Source organism: Manihot esculenta, chromosome 9, assembly GCF_001659605.2.
Source record: "Manihot esculenta cultivar AM560-2 chromosome 9, M.esculenta_v8, whole genome shotgun sequence".
NCBI lineage: Eukaryota > Viridiplantae > Streptophyta > Magnoliopsida > Malpighiales > Euphorbiaceae > Manihot > Manihot esculenta.
This window is the reverse complement of record NC_035169.2, coordinates 22,188,272-22,212,780: the sequence shown is the minus strand read 5'-3', so window position 1 is coordinate 22,212,780 and position 24,509 is coordinate 22,188,272. Positions and strand designations below refer to the sequence as shown.

Genomic DNA, 24,509 nt, shown 5'->3' with positions numbered 1-24,509 from the left:
GCCTTATTTTGTATCACATTTTTATATTTTTTCCTTCAATTTGTTTTTTCATGTAATGAAATTTAAAGATTATAAAAGATCCTAAAGTTATGGAGTTGGTAATTTCAAAAACAAGTGAATTGATTTATGATTTCTTTTTCATCTTTATTTACTTAGAAGTGTTCTTCCAGATAATTTTCAAAATTATTTTTTTTATTTATTTTAAAATAATTAATTTAAATTATTTAATAATATAACTCCGTAGACCCACGATGTGGTATTCTGCGTGTTCATTTACCAACATGTTTATCACGTGATAATGAAGGCGCCATTATTTTAGATGAGTGCCTAGATCTTAGAAGATTGATGGAAGCTTCTTTTGTGGACGAAAAAAAAAAAAAAAAAAAAAACTTCATTTGATTTTTAATTGGATTCAATTCAATTGGATTCTCAAAGTTTCGGTTCTACTTACTAACAATCAAGTTTTATTAAACAAAATAAAATCCCAAAATGGGGAAACTAGGAAATACAATGCTCTGCTACATTCACCATATCAGGCTGTGAAAAGCTATCCAGCCAACTTCTCAAATTACATATACACCATTAGCTTTGGGAATCAACGCTGTTGATACTGTATACCTATAATAAAGTGATTTTGGGTATCAAGATTGATCATTCACCTCTACTAAGCAACTCAGTCATCATCGATTTTGAGGCCGCTTACTGACCTGGAAATCCCGTTACCGTTCTCGAACTTGTGTAGCTCGGATTCAATAGTTTTAGCAATTTCTGTTCCTTCTGCAGCCTCAGGTAAATCCACATGGAAAGACCCTTGTTTAATTGGTTTATCAGGTTCATTTATCTGGGATTGCTGCTTGATGTAGTTGTAGAGTTGTTGATGAAAGGGATGATCCAAGGAATAACAATTCTCTGTCGCATTATCTGCATGTCGTGATGATCCAGATCCTTCCCTTTTGCAGAAATGTGGAAGAGATGCCAAATCCATTATCTGAATGGAAAAATTCCCAACAGGATCAGTTCTTGAAAGGTTTTATTTGCTGGCTAATGTTGGGAAAAAGAAAACATGGTCAAGTTTCCAATACTTAAAGAATGATGGAGAAAATGGCTTACCTTCAACAGCTCATCTCGCCCATTACCTGGTAGAACCTGAACTTTTTTTCTAGTCCTCTCTTGCAGTAGAGGCTTGACTACCTGATAAAAGCCTCAAATCTTATCTGGTATCCATAGCTCAATGCCAAGGTCACTATAAATCTAGCGCAAAGCTTACCTTCCAACATGCCGAAAATATGTATGGAGCATTTACAATGTAATATGTTTTTGTTTTCTCAGGATAGTTCAGGTCATCAATACTTGATATGATTGTCAGCAACTGCAGCAACACAAAACAGAGGACTCAGTCCATTGTCAGCACATGAGCTTTTAAAATGCAACTGCCCGTTAAGCAGTGAAGATTCACAAGTATTATATGCTGGTCAGAAGTTTAAAGTCAAATAAAATAAGGTTGGCTGGGCCACATATTCTGCTGCATCAGAAAAATACGGTTAATTAATGTAGAAGTGCTATTGATATCTTGATATACAGATATTGACAAAACATTAAAGAGAGAAATAAAAGTAATTCAAGGGAAGATTGTCACATATTATAGAAAGAAGAAGAAAGGAATTATAAAGAGATAAATGGGAGGGAAAAACAGTTATTAGTTTGTATGACTTGAAGGGAAGTTCAGCACATGTCAGCCTAGTAGTTAGAGTTTGTTAGAGGCAATTATACTAACTGATGTATAAATAACAGCTGGATAATACTTACCAGCATTATGAATAATGAATACACAGATTTCCCCCTCTACAATTCTGTTTCTTTCTCTCAACTAACTCTATCTTCTCTTCTCATCTCTTTCTATTCTCTTCCTGTTCTCATTTCATTTTTTATTCTCTTCTCATCTTCCTAAATTCTTCTTGAGTCATGACATTGGTATCAGAGCTCTACTCGAAGGGAAGCAACCTGTGATTGTCTTCTTCGTAGCTGCGGAAATGATCAGATCTGGAGCAATTACGCAAGATTCAAGGATTGGAGAAATAGAGGAACAAATTATAGTCCTTCAAGAAAATGCGAGAAAGGATAAAGAAGAACTGATGCTAGAAATCCAAAAGAGTGCAGAGAATACCAGAAATGCCCTTTTAGAGGACTTGCAATCCATTTTTGGAGTCGCAGGGCCAGAAAAGGTGAAAAACAATTTTGGAGAAAGCAGTGAAGGCATGGGAAATGGAGTCACGGAGCTTCGCGGCAAGGGGATCCTCCCAAACCCAAGGAAAATGGAAACTGTTACAATAGATGCTATTTCATCCCCAAAAATAGAGAAGCAAGTGTCTATTAAGGATGTCGACATAGCAAAAGATGTTAATATTGTGGACGATAGGGAAGAGGAAGAGGTTGTTAGTAGTGATGATGGAGAGGATGCGTCATATCAAGTATTTTGTTGAGGGGCAATGTTATCAAGAGCTGAAATTCACAAAGGAGTTCAGTTCATGTGATTTTATCATTCTTTTCAAGAATGAATGGGAGAAATCAAGAAGGCAAAGGAGAGAAATAAAATTCTGCGCTATGGAGAAATGTACCGATAATAGAATTTAAAAAAATTTGTTTAGAGCATGTTATCACATATTACTCGAGGAAGACTTGGAACAATCAACACATTCTTCAAGGACTTATCAAATGGTTTAATTTACGAGAAGAAGATGCTGTTGGGAAGATTGTTCTCTTGTAGAGGCTCAATTTCATGAATTTCCATCTTCTTGGGGACGAGAAGATCCTCTTGGGGAGAATATCATCACATATTATAGAAAGAAGAAGAAAGGAATTATAGAGAGATAAATGAGAGGGAAAAACAGTTATTAGTTCGTATGATTTGGAGGGAAGTTCTGCACAGGTCAGCCTAGTAGTTAGAGATTGTTAGAGGCAGTTATACTAACTGATGTATAAATAACAGATGGAGATTACTTACCAGCATTATGAATAATGAATACACAGATTCCCCCCCCTAAAATTCTGTTTCTTTCTCTCAACTAACTCTATCTTCTCTTCTCATCTTTTTCTGTTCTCTTCCTGCTCTCATCTCATCCTTTATTCTCTTCTCATCTCCCTAAATTCAGAATGGAAATTCAGAAGAGTCCCGAGGAGAAAAGGAAGGCAGTGTTGGAAGAACTGCGATCCATCTTTGGAGTCAGATGGTCCAGAAAAGATGAAGGAGAATATTGCAAAGACCAGTGAAGGAGCTGCAATGCTGCAAGGTAAGGGCATTCTACCCTAGTCCGAAGGAAAATGTGATTCCACTGATGCAGAGAAAGAGCAACAATGCCAGATCAATTATGAAAATAGAAGGTACGCCGAAATTTTTACCCAAAATTAAATTGATGCTTTTCAATGGGAAGGAACTTAGGGCTTGGTTACGCAAATGTATCAAATATTTTGAGATCCGTGGTATTGCTAGGGAGCAAATGGTGAATATAGTTCGTTTGTTTCTAATTGAAAAGACAGATGCTTGGTTTCACATTGGATGCAAGGAGAAGGGGATCATTCTTGGGTAGGATTTGAAAAGGAACTGTGTGTTAGGTTCGGGGAAGAAAAATAAGAACATGTTGATGAATTTATGAGAATTAGACAAAAAGGGCCAATTGAGGAGTATCTGGATAATTTTGAAGATGTGAGAATTAAGTTGGAAAGGGTTATGCCCACCTTGGGTGAGAACTATCTGTTGTCGGTCTTTATCGGGGATTAAAGGATAATGTGATACCAATGGGAAGGATGCTCAGACCTACTACATTGAACCAGGCATTCCAAACAATAAGATTGCAAGAGCAATTCCACTATAACAGCAGAAAAAGTAACCACTCTACCAAGACTTACCCCAACTATAAACCCAATACATCCACAAATACCAACCCTTACAACAATAAAAATAACCTTCCAGCCCCAAACACTTACTCTTATGGCCAAAAATCCTTATCAGCAGACTCCGAACCTGTCAATAACCCGTTCCAGAATCAAAGAAACCAGCCTGCTTCCAGTCAATCCTTAGTCAACCAGCCCTCTTCCAAAGCTTCCAAGTAATTCACCCAACAATTCCATTCCTATCAGACAGCCCAAACCCTATTTCAAATGTGGAGAAAATTTTTTTACAGGCCATCAATGTAAACAAAAAAGCTTAATGTCGTTACAGCAGAATAATAGCCTTGAGGAGACCGTGTATGTATGGTAATTTAGGGTGAAGGAGAAGTATGGCATGAGGCAGTAGAAGGAAATAAAGTGTCCATCAATGCCTTAGAGGGTAGCCAAAGAAGTGACACTATAAGGCTGATTGGATATGAACAACAAACAACTCTTGATTTTGATTGATAGTGGAAGTTCCCACAGCTTCATGGATTTTACATTGGCCAAACAACTAAAGATTCTTGTTATTACAGCTCCTTTTGTAAAAGTAGCTGATTAGCTTTCTACTCATGGTGCTACCTTGGATTGCCGAGACAAGGTAGTCAGGTTCAGAGATCAGGATGAATCAGAGGTAGTCTTCAGAGGGGACAGAGTAGTGATGCCCAGAGGTTTGATATCAGCCCTTCAGGCTCGTAGGTTGCTTAGGAGGGGTTGTCAGGAGTTTCCTACTCATGTCAGAGAGCTTAACAGTCAAGTTAGGGAAACGTCCTCAGTGCCCGTAGTCAGAGAGTTCCTAGATGTTTTCTCAGACGAGCTGCCGGGTTTACCACCTGCTAGGGAGATAGAGTGTGAAATTGAAGTGATGCAAATGATCATTTAGCAAGTCTGAAATTGAGTACTTGGGACATTGTTTTGGGCAAGGGGGTTTCTACAGACCCAAGTAAATTAGCAGCCATGATTTCTTGGCCTATTCCCAAGACAGCTAAGCAATTGAGGAGTTTTTTGGAGTTGGCAAAATATTATAGGAAGTTCATTCAAAGCTATGGCCTTCTCAGTAAGCCTCTTGCTAACCTTTTGAGAAAATATGCATTCAAATGGATTGTGGCAATTGAAGAAACATTTGTACAGCTTCGAGAGGTGATATCTAAAGCTCCTGGTTTGGCCCTACTTGATTTCTCTAAACCATTTGTCATTGAAATTGATGCAATTGGAAATGGGATGGGGGCTGTTATTCAACAAGAAGGCCATCCTATTGCATTTATATCTAAAGCATTTGGTCCTAGAACCAGCAACCTATTAGCGTATGAAAGAGAATCGTTGGCCGTTACTTTTTCTGTTTCCAAGAGGAGGCATTACTTGGAACAAGAACTTTTCTTCATAAAGACGGATCATGAAAGCATTAAGCACTTACTTGAGCAGAAATTGCATACTAGCTTGCAACTAAAGGGAATTTCTAATTATTGCTTCAATACAAGATTTTATATAGAAGAGGAGTTGAAAACAAAGTTGTTGATGCATTATCTAAAAGAAATAAGGCTGAAGATGGGTATTTCATGGCTCCACAGTCTTCCATACAGCCCCTGTGGATGAGCAACTTACTCAGTAGCTATGAAGGTGACAACGTAGCCACCGAAGTTATTTAGAAGTTGGCCATTGACAGTACCCCTCACCCTGATTATTCCCTTAAAAATGGATTGTTATTCGATAAAGATCAGTTGTTTGTGGGATCTAAGGGACCTCAAAGGGATCAATTACTTCCCTTGTATCATAGCTCTTATTTAGGGGGTCATTCAGGGGTATATGTTTCCTATATCATGCTGTTAACCAACATAGAAGGTTCCTAATTAGGAGGATTCAAATATTTGGGATCTTAATTAGGCTTGATTTAAGAGATTTTATTCTTATTGTAAATATTTCTAATTTAGGTTGATTTTTTATGTATAAATATTCAAACCTTGTAAAGATCAATTCAATTGGAATAGAATAAAAAAAATTTCTCCAAAAATTATTTATAGTATCAGAGCGTTTCCATCCGATATTTGGCCTCCCATAAATATGTCACGTACCAGTAAAATTTTGGATGTAAAGGGTATGTTGAATCCCACATCGGTTGTAGAATGCCATAAGCACTTCTCCCCCTTGAGCTAGCTTTTGGGGTGAGTTAGACCTAACTCAAATTTAACATGGTATCAGAGCTTTTTCCTTGATTTTAGGGTTTAAATTTATTTTTTTCTCTTAGCTTTTTTTTTTCATCTCACCGCCGCCACCAGCAAGGTTGTCGGACTGTCGCCGGCCAACCGTCCAGTTCCAACGCCAGAAAGCCACGCGCATGAGGCTCACGCGCGCTCGCAAGATTCTGCGTCTTTCTCACGCACCAATGCGTGTGACATTTTTTGGTGGTCTTTTTTGACGGCAATCCTTTCCGGCAGACTCACCTTTAAGTCGCGCTTCTGACCTGTGTGGATCCGTGACTTGGTTCACCTTTTCTTGGCATGGGAGATGTTTTCCGGTAGTTTTTCCAGCAGTGATCCTTTCAGCAGACTCGTCTTCAAGTTGCGCTTCTGATCTGCTGAACCTGTGCCTTTTTCGTTGGTGAATAAGGCAATGGTAGACTGCACGATTGCTCATATATGTTGGAAGGGAATCTGAGTTTGAATTTATCTCGAGCTCTTTTTGGAATAAATCAGGATGTCAATCAAGAAATCATACAGTGGCATCAACGGTTAGGACACCCACCTTCTTTGTTTTAGAGAAATTTTATCGTGATTTATTTTCCAAGACTCAATATGGTTCTTTAATTTATCATGCTTGTGAGTATACTAAGCATATAAGAACCTCTTATCGCTCCAGTACCAATAGAAGTACGATCCCTTTTGTGACCATCCATTCTGATGTTTGGGGATCTACTCAAACAGTCTCACTATCTAGTAATCGTTGGTTTGTTACTTTTATTGATTGTTGCACTTGCATGACTTGGGTTTATTTGATAAAGGCAAAAAGTGATGTGATTTCTTGCTTTCAATCTTTTCACAAGATGATTTGTACTCAATTTGATGCTAAGATAAAAGCTTTGAGAATTGATAATGGTATAGAGTACATGGATGGCTATTTTTCTGCTTATCTGGAGTTTAATGGGATATTGCATCAAACTAGTTGTCCTTACACAAGTGCCCAAAATGGTGTTGCTGAAAGAAAAAAATACACCTATTGGAAGTAGCCCGATCTCTCTATTTTACCATGAACCTTTCAAAAACCTATCGAGGAGATGCAGTCTTAGCCGCAGCTTATCTCATTAATAGGATGTCTCTTAAAGCTCTTGCCTTTAAAAACTCTTTAGAGGTACTACAAGGGAAAAATGCTTATATTATTCCACTAAAGATATTTGGATGCACGTGTTTTGTTCATACTAGAATAAGTGGGAAGCTTGATCCGAAGGCTATTAAATGTGTGTTGTTGGGTACTCTCCCACACAGAAGGGTTACAAGTATTACCACCCTCCATCTAGAAAATACTTTGTCAGTATGGATGTTACATTAAGAGAGACTGAACCTTACTTCAGTACTACCCCATCACCTCTTCAGGGGGAGGACAATGAGAGAGAAGAGATGATTCCTAGTCCTATAACTCTAGAACATTTTACTCTAGAGGAGACTACTATCCAGGAGGGGGCTATTGGTGATCACAAGACTATTATACAGGGAGAGACTATTGGTGATCAAATTGGGCGTTTGGATAAATTAGATTTAAGGAAATATTTAAGAAGAGACAAAACAGAAGCAGAAAAAGCCATTGTACAGCCTACTCAGTGTCATGGATCTTCCTCTTCCCATCTAGTGAGTCATTCCTAAACCTTGAGCCCTTTGATGATCTAAATAAACCAATTGCTCAAAGAAAAAGAGTTAGATCTTGCACAAAGCACTCTATTTCTAACTCTCTCTTATAATTCTTTGTCTCCATCCTATAGAGCCTTTACCTTGTCTATTTCCTCTGTGTCTATTCTACAGAATTGAAAGGAAGCTTTTGCAGATCCTAAATGGAAGGGAGCAATGATTGAACAGATGAAAGCATTGGTCAAAAATGAGACCTGGGAGCTTGTCACTCTCTCACCTGGAAAGAAACTTGTTGGCTGCAAATGGATATTCACTGTGAAACACAAAGCAAATGGATCAATTGAAAGATTCAAGGCTAGACTAGTGGCCAAAGGATACACTCAAACCTATAGAGTGGATTACCGGGAGACATTTGCTCATGTTGCCAAAATGAACTCAATCAGAGTATTGCTATCTTGCGCTGTCAACCTTGACTGGGATCTACAACGATTTAATGTGAAAAATGCATTCCTCCACGGAGACTCGAAGGAGGAAGTGTGTATGGAAATCTCTCTTGGATTTGGTGATAAAAAAACACAAAGAAAGGTATGCAGGCTAAAGACGGCTTTATATGGGTTGAAACAGTCACCCAAAGCTTAGTTTGATCGATTCAGTAGAGTTATAATTTTCTTTGGCTATCAACAGAGCAATACTGACCATACCCTATTATCAAACATCATAAGGGTAAAATTACTCTTCTTATAGTCTATGTTGATGACATAGTAATAACAGGAGATGACACTGAAGAGATAACTCGACTAAAAAAGCTTTTGGCTCAGGAGTTCGAAATTAAAGATCTCGAAAAACTGCAATATTTCCTAGGAATCGAGGTTGTCAGGTCAAAGAAGGGAATCTTTATTTCTCAGAAAAAATACATTCTGGATATTTTAGAAGAAACTGGTATGTTAGGTTGCAAACCAGCAGAAACTCCCATTGAGAGCAATCACAAGCTACAAGTAGGGATTGGTGAATCAGTGGATATGGACAAATATCAGAGGTTGGTAGGCAGACTGATTTATCTTTCGCATGCTCGACCAGACATAGCATATGCAGTCAGTTTATGCATGATCCATGTGAGTCTCACATGCAATCTGTTTTTCGCATTTTGTGATACTTGAAGTCTGCTACTAAAAAAGGTATCCTATTCTCTAAACACGGTCATCTTCGCATACATTCATTCACAGATGCAGATTAGGCTAGATCCCTTAACGATAGAAGATCGACTAATGGGTACTGTACACTTATGGGAGGAAACTTTGTCACTTGGAGAAGCAAAAAGCAAAGAGTTGTTGCTCGATCAAGTGCTATAGAGCGATGGCGCAAGGTGTTTGTGAACTCCTATGGTTGCAGAGATTGTTGGAGAAATTGAAACTATTGGAGAGGGACAAACTCCTCTTATACTGTGACAACAAAGTTGCCATCAGTATAGCTCACAATTCGATTCAACATGACCAAATGAAACACATAGAAATTAAGCAACACTTCATTAAAAAGAAGTTGATAAATGGTGTCTTGAGATTAAATCATGTGACCTCCGATCAACAGCTAGCTGATGTGTTTACCAAAGGGCTCAGCAACAAGACCTATCATATCTTGGTTTGCAAGTTAGGCATGTGTGATATCTATACACCAACTTAAGGGGGAGTGTTGACCAACATAGAAGGCTCTTAATTAGGAGGATTCAAATCTTTGGGATCCTAATTAGACTTGATTTAAGAGATTTTATTCTTATTGTAAATATTCCTAATTTAGATTGATTTTTTATGTATAAATACTCAAACCTTGTAAAGATCAATTCAATTGGAATAGAATAAAAAAAATCCCTCCCAAAATTCTTCACACGCTTTATGGAATGGGTGAAGGGATGTGACACTTATGCTAGATGCAAGATTGAACATTGCCAGCCTCCAGGTTTGCTACAGCCACTTCCAGTTCCTGGTCACTATGAATTTTATAGTGCAACTTCCCATTTCAAGAGAAAAGGATGCTATTCTGGTTGTAATATGCAAATTTACCAAGTATGGGCATTTTATTGCATTAAAGCATCCTTTCTCTGCTTCCATAATAACTCAAGTATTCTTGGATAATGTCTTTAAACTTCATGGGCTGCCAACTTCCATCATCACTAACAGGGATAAGATTTTCACCGATTTATTCTGGAAAGAGTTGTTCAGAAAGTTGGGAAACCCTGAGACTGATTGCCAAACTGAAAGGTTAAATCAAAGCTTGGAAGGGTATTTGAGATGTCTTTGTTATCAACAACCTCATTCATGGGATAAGTAGTTACCTATAGTTAAGTGGTGGTACAATACCAGCCATCATTCAGCCCTGAAAATGTCCCCTTTTGAGGCCTTTTATGGTTATCAGCCCACATCTCTGCCTATAGTTCAGTTGCAAGATGTTGCTGTGGATGGAGTGGCTGAATTTCTATAGGCTAAGCAATGTTCGTCTCAGCTCATAAGGGACAATCTGCTATAAGCTCAGAATCGAATGAAGCAATATGAATATAAAAAGAGGACTGAAAGGCAGTTTGATATTGGTGATTGGGTGTATCTGAAACTACAGCAGTACAGGCAGACTTCAGTACATGTTAGAAAGAATTTTAAGCTAGCAGCTAGGTATTATGGGCCCTATCAAGTGTTGGAGAAAATAGATCTAGTAGCTTATAAGCTGCAACTGCCATCCTTTGCCACTATTCACCAAGTATTTTATGTTTTTTTATTGAAGAAAAAGGTAGGATAGGACACCACCATTGTTTAAGACTTGCCTAGTTTTCAGGAAGATGGGGTTGTCATTGAACCTAAAAATAGATCTAGTACCCTATAAGCTGCAACTGCCATCCTTTGCCACTATTCACCCAGTATTTCATGTTTCTTTATTGAAGAAAAAGGTGGGATAGGGAACCACCATTGTTTAAGACCTGCCTAGTTTTCAGGAAGATGGGGTTGTAACTGAACCTAAAAAGTGTTGAAGATAACAGTGATTTTTAGAAATGGACAGCAGATTTTCCAAGGGTTGGTCAAGTGGTCTCAATTGCCGGCTGAGGATGCCACTTGGGAAGCTTGCTCAATTTCCTTCTTTTCAGTCTTCTTGGAGACAAGAAGATTCTCGTGGGGGTATATTGTCACATATTCTAGAAGGAATAAGAAAAGTAATAATTGAATGAGTAGAGTGGAGGGAAATTCTGTTGGGAATAGCATGGGTAGTGCTGTTTGGTTGAGAAATGTTAGTTAGCAACCTAACTGATCTCTGTATAAATACCAGCTGAAGACTTTCATCAGCTGTGATGAATAAGAATACAAAATTCTTCCTCCTCAATTCTATCTTCTCTCTCTCACCTATTTTGTTCCTTCTCTTCTCACCTCTATTCTTTCTATTCTCTTCTCATCTAACTCTCTATTACTCTCACTACTCAAAGTTTCACTGTGATTTGTGATGAAGACCTGTGGAGAAAATCAGAACAAAACTTCTAGAACGGCAAGTAATACCTTTATTTGGCTAAGTGCTGACAGCTTCAGACCAGTCATATCCAAAACCTTAAAACAGGTGGTTATTGGTCGCCCATGTTTTTTTGAGGCAGAAGGCTACAAGAATAAATACAGAGAAAACGACTTACAACACTTGGTCTACGCAAATATAATTATACTAGAACTACATGGTGATATTCATTTATTTGAATGTGTGACTATGCTAACCAGAATTACACGGTCTCGATATTCATTCATTTGAATGTGCGACTGGACATAGTAATGGACCTGTGATGAAATAAGAAATGCAGAACAGTGTTACAGTTTATCATACTTAAAGTCGGAATACTAAGGTGAAGTTACTAATCAAAATTTAAGTTGTTACTTGTCAAAATTAACAGTTTATCATACTTACAGATGCTTTATCAAATGTGCTAAGCCCAACACCAATAACAAAGACCGGAAGCCCCTGAAGAAGGCAGAGCAAGTTACAGAATTTCTGACAGTACAGAATCTTCTTGAAATGTGATAAATGCTTTAGCACATCATTGAGAAAGATAAAATTTTAAACAAGGCGCACCTCTCTTGAGTAACCCGACATTCCTATGAGCTGCGAATCACGAACTGATCTATACAAGTCGGTTGGGACTATAGGTTTCTGTACAAAGAAGTCAGATCAGACGTTTAAGAATTCATTGACCACATAATAATTGAAAATTTTAGCAACATTAGTAGAACTTGATATAATTGCAAAGCTTTTACCCACCTAAATCACTTTGTGTGAGAGTCTGCAGGGTGAAAGGAAGTGGGGGGTACATTTTGGATGGGGTCATTTGTTTTATGTAATTTAAAATTAATTCCTTATGGAAAACAAAGTTTTGATTTTAGCAGTTCAATAATGCAATTATCTGGGCATGCGAACTTTATAACTGATAGTAATAGATTATAAAAAGCTTATGAACCAACATTAAAGCTGACTTAGGTAGGACAATTGATATCAGATTCAGGCAATAGTCAATGTAAATTTTGTTGCCACATTGGCATACAAAACAAGGAAAAAGGAAATCATAGAAGGTTCAACCTTTTTCTAAAACACTAAATCACACCACGACTCCATCCTCACAAGAAAAAAAAAAAAAAAAAAAAAGAGGAGAAATAGAGAGAGAGGATAAATAGAGCACCTGGTTATAACAAAAGACTTACCACTAATATATCGTCAATGTCATTTTGTATCCTCCAGTGCAAACAATCAACTAACTAGAGCATCATAAAAGACCAAATCAGCAAATGGTGATTCATTAATTATACTTACAGAATTAAAAATGAAAAATCAATGTATTAATAAAGCTTTCTGAAAAGGGAACTGCTAACCATTTTATGGGCCTTGGCAACGTTCCACTCTCTAGCTTTTAGGAAACGAATCAAAGTTTCAGTCTGATATCCTTGATGAATATTCTGCAAATAAAGAAACAGCAATTTAGCCAACCCATTACAAACAACCAAGAAATATTTTCTCAATGGGAGTTCATGACACACCGGGTGACCTAAGAGAACACCATATATATATATATATAAACACAATCAGGACCACTGCCACAACTTAAAATCAAAGTAAATTAAAATTAACATAAAACTCATTCACGTCTTTTCTTATATCCCCTACAGCTTTATAAGCACCCAGGATGCAGTGTGTAATAAGATTCTCAATATATTGTATTGAATACTGATGACATTGGTCCAAATGAACTTGATTAGAAGCTATTGGAATGAAAAGAGGAAAGCTACAATAGTTTTAAGGAAGGAAAAGTACTTAATGCTAAAACAACTAAAAAAAATATCTTTGCAGCACTAGACCTACTCTTAGCTTATTTTATAGATACTCATTAAATATGTTTCTGAGAAATGAATACATCAATACTTACTATCTTTGGCCTTGTCTTGTTTGAAATTAAAATATAAATTTAAGCATTTTGAAAGTGTAGATTTGTTTTGACTTCGTGTAAAAAGAATAAGAGAAAGAAACAAAAGAAGAATATGGAGACATGTTGCTTGATTATTTCCTCAAGCACAGGCAGCTTAATCACACACCCTATCATTTAATCGTGAAGAATTTTGGGGAAGTTTAGAGTATTCTTGTATTTCACTCTTGATGTTTACAATTAGCTTATAAGACTATTTATACACAAAGAATTACATCTAAATAGGAAGCAAATAATCAAATAATAATTACAGAGATAATTAAAGATCCTAATCAAATCAAATCATATCCCTCGAATCGGCAAATAAGTCAACACTCTCGCTCAAGTTGGTGTAAAGATGTCGCACATGCCCAACTAGCAAATTAGATTATAGTAGATCTTATTGTTGAGCCCTTTAGTAAACACATCTGCAAGTTGCCCAATAGAAATCACGTGAACTAAGCTCAAGACATCGTCTGTTAATTTTTCTTGAACTTAGTTCATGTGACTTCTACTGGGCAACTTGCGGATGTGTTTAATAAAGGGCTCAACAATAAGATTTACTATAATTTGATTTGCAAGTTGGGCATGTGCGACATCTTTGCACTAACTTGAAGGGAGTGTTGACTTATTTGTTGATTCTAGCTGATTCTAGGAATATGATTTGATTTGATTAGGATCCTTAATTATCTCTGTAATTATATTTGATTATTTGCTTCCTATTTAGATATAATTTTTTGTGTATAAATAGTCATGTAAACATCAAGAGTGAAATACAATAATACTCTAAACTTCTCCAAAATTCTTCAAACAGCAGACTTTCCCATACCCAAATTCTTCAAATGATACAAAATTTCTTCAAACGGCAGACTTTCCCATATTCCCCCTGACTTTCTCTTGGAAGTCACCATGTAAAAATGCATTCTTGATATCTAACTAATGTAAAGACCAATGCTGACAAGCAGGTAAGAAAATGAACAAGTAAATCGAGGTCATTTTGGCCACAGGAAAAAAAGTTTCAGAATAGTCAACGCCATAGGTTTGTGCATAGCTTTTAGCAACAAGACGGGCCTTAAGTCTCGCTACGGAACCATCTAGATCAACTTTAATGGCAAAAATCCATTTACAGCTCACAACTTTCTTGCTAGAGCGTAAATCAACTAGTTCCAAATATAATTTTCATCTAGTGATCTTCTCAAACATTACATTACGCCATCCAGAATGGGTCAGGGCCTCTTAACTGTCTTAGGTAAAGAAATGGAATCTATAGAGACAGATAAGGAGGTAGAAGAAAGAGACAGATGATCATAAGAAAGAAAGTTAGCAACAAAATAGGTAAACTTACATTGTCGTTACCCTTTACAAAGACTAATAGGGAGGTCCAGGTCACTCGGTAGTGGATCCGATGGCGAAGAAGATTTTGATGCAGAACATGTATCATCAAGTACTAGTCTCCAAGAGTAAACTTGAACAACTGACGGTTTAACAGGAGGCTGAATACTAGGAGAAATGCCACCATAGTGCAATAGAAGGCACATTTGAGAAGTTTCCACTATAAGATGTAATTCCATAGATGAGTCACTCATCATCCTCCTCCTGACCAGTAGAGATTTGTGTAATAGGATAAAAAGGAATTTGCTCGAAAAAGCCTACATCTGACCAGATATTTGTTGAGCTCTAGAGAGTAACACCGATACCCCTTTTAAAGACGAGAATATCCAAAAAGACACACTTCAAAGCTTTAGGATCAAATTTAGTCACATGAGGTCTAACATTCCGAACATAGCAAGTGCTACCAAAAAGTCGTGGTTCTAAGGGAAATAATGGCTTCTTAGGAAATAGGACATTATAGAAAGTATTATCATTTAGTACTGTGGAGGACATGCAGTTAATGAGGAAGCATTCAGCAGAGACAGCATTAGCCCATAATTGCTTAGAAACTTGTATTTGAAACAATAGAGCTCGAGAGTCTCAAGGAGATGTCGATTATTCTTTTCAGCTACCCCATTTTGAGCGAGTGTATCAACACATAATGATTGGTGACGAATATCATATTGAGTCAAATAAACCTGAAATAATTCTGATATATACTCTTTAGCATTGTCGCTTCGTAAAATTTGCACAAAAACCTTAAATTAAGTCTTGATTCAGCACAAAAGGCAGAGAAATGATAAAACACTTCCAAACGATACTTTATAAAATATATCCAAGTCATTCTAAAGAAAATCATCCACAAAAGTGAGAAAATATCTAAATTCAGTCTTAGACCCAACCGAACATAGTCCCTAAACATCCGAATGAACTAACTGAAAAGGAGATTCGGATCGTTTATTGACTCCAGGACTTAAAGAGCTTTGATGATATTTGGCAAAATGATACACTCACACTCCAGTGAAAATACCTCATGAAATTGAGGGCGTAGCTTCTTCAAAATCGGTAAAGAAAGATGTCCCAACCAACAATGTGCTTCGAGCGGAGACACAATATTGGAGCAGGCAACAGACTGAGGCATCCAAGCATCCAAAATGTAGAGACCTCCAAATACATATCATTTACCAATAATTTGCTTTGTCACAAGATCCTCAATGAGACAATGATCAGAAAAAAAAAATAGATACAACAATTTAGGTCTTTGGTAAGTTTACTCATAGAGATTAAATTAAAAGCAAGATTAGATAAACTTAGTACAGATGATAGGGCAATGGAAGAAGTACGTTTAACAGTCCCAGGCCCCTCAACATTATAGGTTGACCCATCAGCAATAGTAACAGGAAATGGTGTTTTATGAGATCGAAAGCTGGTGAAAATCTGAGGATTACCTGTCATGTGATCTGTGATATCAGAATCAATGATCCATTTGTGTGAAGAGGAGATAAGGCAAGTTCTACATGTTTCAGCAATAGTAGCTACAGGAGTGGACTTACTACTTGTATCCATATTCACAATAAGAAGAGTACCACACAAAGGATCAAATGTTCAGACCCAAATAAGGCACAACAGCTGCCTTCAAATAGTAATCAAAAAATACAGACCCAAACAAGGCCTCCAAACAATAGCCAGCACAATACCAAAAAAAATAGAACAGAAGCAGTATTGTACTATCAACACCCGAAAGGAAGATCTTTTAATAAGCAAAGCCCGGTGACAGAAAAAGTATCGGAGGATGGCTGAAAATGTCGAGGCCATGTTGGAGATGAAACAGGAGGTCCAACCGACGTTCCACACTCCTCCACTCGCCAACACGTGAAATCTATAGCAGAAACAACAAACAGCGCATGAGACCCACTCGCTTGCTACTCGATCACCAGTCTTTGAGAATCGGCCGGAAATTCACATGCACTTCTCTCTAGGGTGGTGGTGAGATGAGATAATAACTGGAAGAGGTGATTCAAACAAAACAGCCTCCTTTTCTAAGGAGACCCAGAAAACAAAATTCTAGAACAAACCTCAAAAAGCCAATTTCAGAATAAGCCAAGAGGCTCTAATACCATGTAACAAGACAAGGAACAATTAGGCAACATTGAGTATTTTCTCTATTGATGTAAGTGTGTTTATATACAGATTACAAGATCTTGTTAAAACAACTCCTAAGAATCCTTTATCAATCAATTAGTATCAATATAATCTCCTTTAATTATGTGCAAATTATGTTCACACTCTAACACCAGTATTGTCTTGATTAAATAATAACAAAGAACAAAACTCAAAAGCTTAAAGTACTAAGTACTAACCATACTCAATCGAATAGTACTTCTGAAAAGCCAAAATTTATGCTGTCAAAAGGTACTAAAAAAGGCCAACCAATCCCCAGAAAGACAATAAAAGTATCAATAGATGATCTTCTTAAAATTCTATATAAGGAGCATTCTTTTAAAGAGAAGAGCAGGACTTAATTAGCCAAGAAGTATTCTCTTTAGCATTAAATTCTTTTTCTAAAATCATTGTAGTTTACTTATTTTCATTTCCAATAGGATAGATACAACAAGTCTATTTGAGGATATTTATAAATTATTCAATTCAATACAATACATTGACAATTTCAGTTTATAGTTGAATCTTGTAAATTACTTCCTGACCTTTTCATATGTATAGCCTTCCTAGGTACTTCCGGTGTTTCAAATATTCCTTGCAATATCAATGACAGTAAGAGACAAACACACACTCGTTTAATTGTAGCTGAAAGCTCATAACCTCAAAATTTATAAACAACCGTTTTGTAGAAGGAAAAGGCAGCAATACATAGAACCCACTTCACTATGACAACCTTAATTTCACTTAAATTAAAAAATTAAGATGATAGAATTCTTATTATATAAAAATAGAACATTTTCTCCAACATTTTGTATCTTTGAGGCTACAAATATCTCAATCATTCTAGATTATTTCACTCCCTTAATGCATCACCGTAGCCTGTTCAACTCCATCCTTAAACTCTTTTTTTTTTGTTTGTTTAAAAAGAAAGAAAAATAATATATCCTGAAAATTGATTATGGGAAGCAAGGGTATTAATGTAGGTTGAGGCTTTTTAAGTTGCAACAAATGCACAATACTACTGTACAAATTCAATCAAATTAAACCAAAAATTTGCAGTTACAAATATATAAAACAAAGATTGGCTTAAAATAATAGCAAACTAAAAGTAAGTTTAATTTGCATATATCCTCACCGCCCACCAAAAAAGTAAATAAGAGTGCCAAAGATACACATTACTTCTATGTTTTAAAAGGAAAAAAAAAAAAAAGACACTACAGTGTTCTCCTGAAGTTTCTGTCTGTCTATCGTTGCTGTTGTTGTTATTGTTATATTATTATTATCATTTTTGGTGTGTATCCCTTTTCTTCAAAATTTACTTGTGTTAGTTTCATTTTTGTTTTGTATTATTTTATTACTCTTTCCCACTAGATATTTTTACAAGCATATCATTATATAGATTCTCTCATCCTGTATATTTATTAGAGAGAATTTTTTCTGTGTTCTATTTTCCCCACCGATTGAATTTATTGACTTAAAATGTTGCATTCAACCTTTTACCATCTTGGGTAATGAGAGTATTTAAAAAGTGTGCATAAGTGTTGCCAGCATTCTCTTCGCACTTTTGCCAAACTTGATACAAACAGGATGACAACAGTGACTAAGCCACAAATAAATCTTTAGAAAAATAGAATTCAATCCACAAGTTATTGATAAAATTCTAAACACTTTATTCCATAGATGCCCATCTGCCAGAAATTAGGGTCGGATTGGACATAATCCAGTATCAAGCTACTAATCCATAAACATACATATGTGGTGTTTATACCATGCCAAAACTCAAGTGATAGTAAACTTTCTAAACATAAAGAAGAAGAGCTAAGTCTCAAGATTTCCAACAGTAGTAGGCCATTCTAGTCCCCAATTTAAGACATTCAATGAACTGGCAAAGGAAAACAGAGATGGAGATGTAGAGAAGAAACAGTTCCATTTGGCTAAGGAACAAATGTTGAAGTTCCTATAGCATAAAGACTAGGGTTCAAGCTTCTAGTCTAAATAATAAACTTTACCAGAAAAATACCACTTGGCTAGCACAAAACAAATACTAAATTAACAGTCTACTGCAGGAGGATTCTTCTTAATTATGTAACCAGTTTCATCAAGACTATTAACATGCTTTCAATACTATCCGCTGCTTATTAGCCAAAGTACAAATGAAAATTTTCATCAGTCTATTTATCACTTGACTATTCATTAAAATTACCTAACCAGTTGGTTAAATGGAAGAAATCTTAAGATATAAACCTTATCGGAATTCAGCTATTGACTAAAAGGTTTAGATTCTCTTGTTCTATCCATATCCTCAGGGAGGAAATCATGTGTACACAGAAGCAAATGGCTGGGAGTTTGGCTTAATAATTCTGCATTGCATTTGGATGCAGGAAGTCAGAGACCCTCCAAATAGGGTATGGGAGAATGTCCACTATTTCAAATTGTTTCTTTACAAGTATGGTTAGGTGTTGCAGTTAGCTGGCCATTTGGCCCATTTGTAACCAAAAAATTTTAAAAAATAAAAAGTAATTTTTCCTTTTCTTTTTCAGTTTTATTGGGAAAAAAAAAATTGAATACAACCAAATTTTTGAAAGAGAAAAAAAAAAAAAAAAAAAAAAGGAGTCAGAGACAAGCCTCCATCAAAGAGCCTTGAAGTCTTTTCTACACCAACCCCAACTCTTTTACCAAATTTGAAAAGGAGAATCAGATCAAAGCTTCAGATCAACCCAATATGATAGCAAACAAAATGATGGTTAAAATATCGCATAAGAAATTTCAAATTTAATTATGCAGAAACACAATAAGCAGCCCATCTACCCATGTTAAATCTTATTAGAACTTCACACCTTCATCTTTTTTCTCTTTGTATTTATTCGTTTATTCTGAGCTTATCCTTCTACTTGATGACATCAAAGATAAATTTCCAAAAAAAAAAAAAGAGAGGGATCAACATCACAGTACGCAGCAGATACCAACAAAATCAGCTAAGTGGCCATTGATAATTGAAATACGCTTGAAGAACTTCTAACCCAAGTTGAGAAAAACAACAATGATACTAGTGAAACAAAGTAGAAACAAATGTAGTGAGAAGAAAAGAATCAAATACCTGATATGTCCTCTTCAATGGCTCTTCAACTGCCATCACATTTCAAAAAAGCAAACAAAATAAAATTGGAAATTCAGGCAATGATTATGAAGAAAAAGATATGAAAACATACAAAATACATAAAATTAAGTGGAGATCAACCTTGATCCATTAGTGCTTTGAACTGATTGATTGCTTCATCTGGAACAATACCCATTTCTCCTTCCTCTCTCTCTCTCTCTCTCTCTCTTCTCTAGCACCAAAGTAGGGAAGAGAAATGCAGGAGATGCAAATTTGGGGACCCTTTCAGCTTCTCTTGGTTGACTCTCTTTTAACTAGTGGCATCCAAAATCTAACAGTGGATTTAGAGAAAAATGATAGATATTAAACACCAAAAGAGAATGGTTCCATGGAAGTTCTGATATTAAGACAACAGGAACAAAGGCAAATCATTCAGATTTTTGGGTCAAGAAAGGCGGGTCTACCAACAAATTCCATAGTCCCACCTCTAAATTATTTAAAAAAAAAAAAAAAAAGTTAAGCTTTTCTAAAAGAAACTCTCTCTCTCTCTCTTTCCCTCTCGGTGTGTGGCATTGTGTGCCACATTTTACATGGAAAGCAAGAAACACTGCACCACACAACACATCCTATGAAGTTAAGACATATAATTAAAGCTTTTTGTTTTGTAGTGCTTCTCTTTTTCATTTTCTTGTTTTAATTATTAAATTCTCGTAAAAGAAAGTAGAAAGAAAAATAAAAAGAAAAAAAATCTAGGAAGGAAAACTGTCATTCAACATCACTTTTGATTAGCGGGAGAAATTTAAGTTTATGTTTTTCGCTATTGGCTGTTTTAGTTCGTTTGCGAAATATTATAAAAAAAAATTTCTTGACAATTTACTATTTTAATTAAATCACTATTTATAAAATCATTATCAAATAAAATCTAAAATTTATATATTATAAACAAGTCCAACTCATCTCTAATTCGATTATTATTTTATAAATAATATTTAAATTTATTCTAAATATAATTATTATTATTTACATGAAATTTTAAAATATTAAATTTTTTTAAAAAATATTTAAATTCTAATTTTTTTTAAAAAAAATATTTTTAAAAAAAAAATATATTAAATAATTATAAATAATATTATCATAAAATATATATTTAATATTAAACTAATCATTTATAAAAACAGTTTTAAGTATGAAATGAGAATTGAAAATTGGAGGAGTAAAATCTGAGATCTCTCATATTTACTTAAATACAGTTATCATACCAGATTAAATCTGTGAGTGCCATGAATATTAATTTTTAAATTTGAATTTGTCTGAATATATATTATTTAAATATATTATATACTATTAATTTCATCCTAAATTTAAATATATTTTAAAATTCGATTGAATTAAATAAGTAAAAAATACTAGACAGCAACACTTGTTCTATTGCCATCCCAATGTGTGTGGTGGTCCTACCGTTGCAGTTTTTACCACTCAACTACCTTATTTAAGTCACCTAATTTATCATTTCAAATTTATTTTTTCAATTAATTCTTCACTTAACTCTTATAATTAAGTCCACCTTTTACCATATTTATGTTGCAAAATTTATGAGTAAACAAAATGTATCTCTTTGTTTTTGGTATAAAGATTGAGTCATAATCATCCAAATTCACTTCCCAAATAAATTAGTTCTCCTATAGTATCAAAAGCTTATAATGCAATTTTTATGCAACCTAATGAAATTTAAGAAATTTAAGGCACTATATATCAAGAATTTTTTTAAAATAAAAAAAGTTTAATTATTTATGAAATTTCTACTTTCTTTAATCTAAAATATTTCATCAAATTTAAATACAATATGTGTTTTCAAAACTCTCATTTTAAACGTTTTTCTCTATCTAGTATGACTTATTTTAATGATTAAGCGGAATTCAACTCACCAAACATATATCACTTTTAAATTCTTCGATCTCATTTCTGAATTTGTACATATTAAAGTGTATAATGATAAAAAAATAATAATTGATGTAACTGGAAAATAAAACTGTGCTGTGATTGGTTAAGTGACATGATTGGCGTCTACGACAGCCACTTTGATGCTCAAGTTAGTAAACTGGAGAATAGGGCGAGTATAAGGAATTGCTTAGAACTTAAGTGTAACTGTATAAAAATTGCATACCTTTGTCTCTGAAATCGTTGACTTTTATACTGTAAAACGACAGAGTTAAATATAGCATTTCCTGATAATCTAGCGATGATGTGACCAGCTATTTGATAAGAGATCTCATCGATTTAACTGGTTGGTGATCTCGTTATTATAGGAGTAATGGAAATCTACTAGATCTTGCTTGCTAACGATAACTTCATGTGAAGGCTCGACCTCTTCAGGGAAGGGCGAGTCTTGATAATGGACTGGGTATAACAGTGTCTGGATCTTCTTTTCCTTGGGCGGGACCGCGCATTCGCTTATCAGATCCTTATCACATGATCCTATTTTGTGGTGACAACTCATGACTCACTTTGAACGATTCTTGTGTAACATTAGAGGTCCCCCTACTGGTCTTTGATTTTTCAGATTCGAAGGGGACAATTGTTCTCACGATTTAGGGCACGTGGCCCATTGAAATTGGCCTATCCTTGCACACGCCGTTTTGCCTACCTAGTTCTTCAATGATAGTTGCCCCATTTCTCAAGTTGCATTTAAAGTCTGCCATCAAAATAGTCTTATAAGAGCCGCCAAATATCACTTTTTTCACAACTATAATCTTTGCTTTTGAAAAGACTTGGTCACTCCTTCTTTCTCATTTATACTCCTTTGCTTTCATGATAATTTCTGTTTTCCACTTCCTTTTAAGATGTTACTTCGAGCTCCTCCTCTGACTGCTCCATCCGCGCCTCAGCTCTTATCGTTCTACTGAATGCAGTTCATAAAAGTGAAGGCAGTCTGATCAGTGATATTCATTTCATCCTAACGGAGCAAGATGTAGGTCACCTTTACGATAAGTACTAGATTTCTCGGGAAATCTTCTGCGTCTTTACCCCCTCCTCGAGTGTTTGTGTAGATGACTAAATCCCTATAGAGGATACCATCATAGTTTATGAAGAGCAGCTGAAGGCAGGCCTTCGGTTCCCCATGGACCCATTTTTCACTAATGTCCTGCAGTTTCACAAACTTTCAGTCATTCAGATGCATCCCAAAAGCTGGAGAATACTGTGGCCTTCCATTTTGTTTATTCTAATAACAACATCAAGCCGAGTGTGGCCCTCTTCTCCCAGCTGTACCAGCTGCGTACTCGGAGAAATGAAGAGTTCTAGTTTTTTAGCTGGCAAAAATGTAAGATGATATTCGACCGGATATCTTCTTCATTAAAGCAGTGGAAGAACAAGTTTTTTATCCTCCGCTATTGGACGTCTAGGGAGTTTTGGATGCCTCCACATGAGTTGAAACCTGTGGGTGGAGTTAAGGAAGGATGGAGTCCCATTGAGGAGGGATGAGGATGAGACTTAAGCCTTTCTCTTGACAATGGCTAGGTCCTCTCAGAAAATGGAAATTACCAAGGTGGAGAGGAACACCATTTTATCTTTGCAGAGTTATCTCCAGACGAACCAGACTTGGGGTCCTCACCCGCCCAGCCTTCCCAATCTTGGGGAGAGAACTTCCTTGGCTAGAGATCAGGGTATTTTTCTTCTGCCTTCTTTTAGATTTCAAACTGCCTTACTTACTTTTAATTTACACAGATATACTCGATCAAGAAGTAAATTTATTGAAGCGGTACATGCTGCCTACAAAGGCAAAGTTGTCACTAGGGCAATCGGTCCCATTCCCAAGCGTGCTTGTAATACCCGGCTAGACTCCGGTATCGGAATTCCTACCATCCGGTGGAATCTCGGATGTCGGAGGCCTCTAGTAGGGTAGAATCATGTTTTCATAAAATGTTTTAAGGTATTTCATGGTTTTAAGTAAAATGGAAATGAGTTTTTGCATGAAAACAACCTTGAAGGAAAACTCAGGTTCGGCCGCCGAACCTCAAGTTCGGCCGCCGAACATGCATGCCTTCGGGAGCGCCTTTAGGCCCCCGAAAGCATAAGTGAGGAAAGTCCAGGTTCGGCCGCCGAACCTCATGTTCGGTCGCCAAACATGGCATGCATGCAGAGGCACGTTCGGCCCCCGAACGTGGCCTGGCCAGCCACTATAAAAGGGTCCCTTAGCCGAAAACGGGCGAGCTTTTTTCCCATTTCCGGCCAAGGTGAGTTCTCCGCCACCCCTCACTGATCTTGAGTCTTTTCCTTCAGATCTTTCAAGTTTTTCACTAGTTTTCATCTTGTTTTGAAGATTTCCAAGTTTTGAGCAAGTTTTGGAGCTTTGAGGTTCAAGAACTCAAATCTCTTCCAACTTCAAGTTAGATCGCCTCCACCCTCGATCTTCAAGAGGTAAGAGTCGATCTCTAGCTTACATTATGTTTTAAACAAGTTTTATGCAAGTTCATGGGGTAGAAAATGCATGTGTAGCTTATGTTGAGCTTATGGGTTTTATATGTGTTTTTGAGCAATGTGAGTTGCTTGTGTGTTGTAGTTGGGGTTTTTGATGGTTTGATGCCCCTAGGAGCTTGTATGTTTGCTTGTGAATGCTTGGGAATGTTGTAGAATAGGTTTATGCATGATTGGTTAGTTTTGG

The 24,509-nt window shown here is 36.1% G+C and overlaps 1 protein-coding gene across 1 annotated transcript; it reads right to left on the bottom strand.

Annotated features, from left to right (window-relative positions):
* Positions 1 to 394: 394 nt before the first annotated feature.
* On the bottom strand, positions 395 to 20,363 carry LOC110623065 (SEC14 cytosolic factor). The gene is made up of 11 exons (XM_021767919.2): positions 19,991 to 20,363; positions 19,850 to 19,878; positions 12,635 to 12,718; positions 12,467 to 12,520; positions 11,844 to 11,921; positions 11,679 to 11,732; positions 11,492 to 11,551; positions 11,285 to 11,380; positions 1,268 to 1,369; positions 1,111 to 1,191; positions 395 to 988 (listed from the first exon to the last, which is right to left on the bottom strand). The coding sequence occupies exons 1-11, from the start codon at positions 20,043 to 20,045 to the stop codon at positions 674 to 676; spliced, it is 1,008 nt and encodes a 335-aa protein (XP_021623611.1). The 5' UTR covers positions 20,046 to 20,363; the 3' UTR covers positions 395 to 673.
* Positions 20,364 to 24,509: the final 4,146 nt, after the last annotated feature.

Coding starts and splice junctions, on each gene's coding strand:
- LOC110623065 (XM_021767919.2), bottom strand. CDS start 20,045: ATGGGTATTGTTCCAGATGAAGCAATCAATCAGTTCAAAGCACTAATG. Junction 11,733..11,843: donor TGTCGGGTTACTCAAGAGAG/GTGCGCCTTGTT, acceptor TGCCTTCTTCAG/GGGCTTCCGGTCTTTGTTAT. Junction 1,192..1,267: donor TATTTTCGGCATGTTGGAAG/GTAAGCTTTGCG, acceptor GGCTTTTATCAG/GTAGTCAAGCCTCTACTGCA.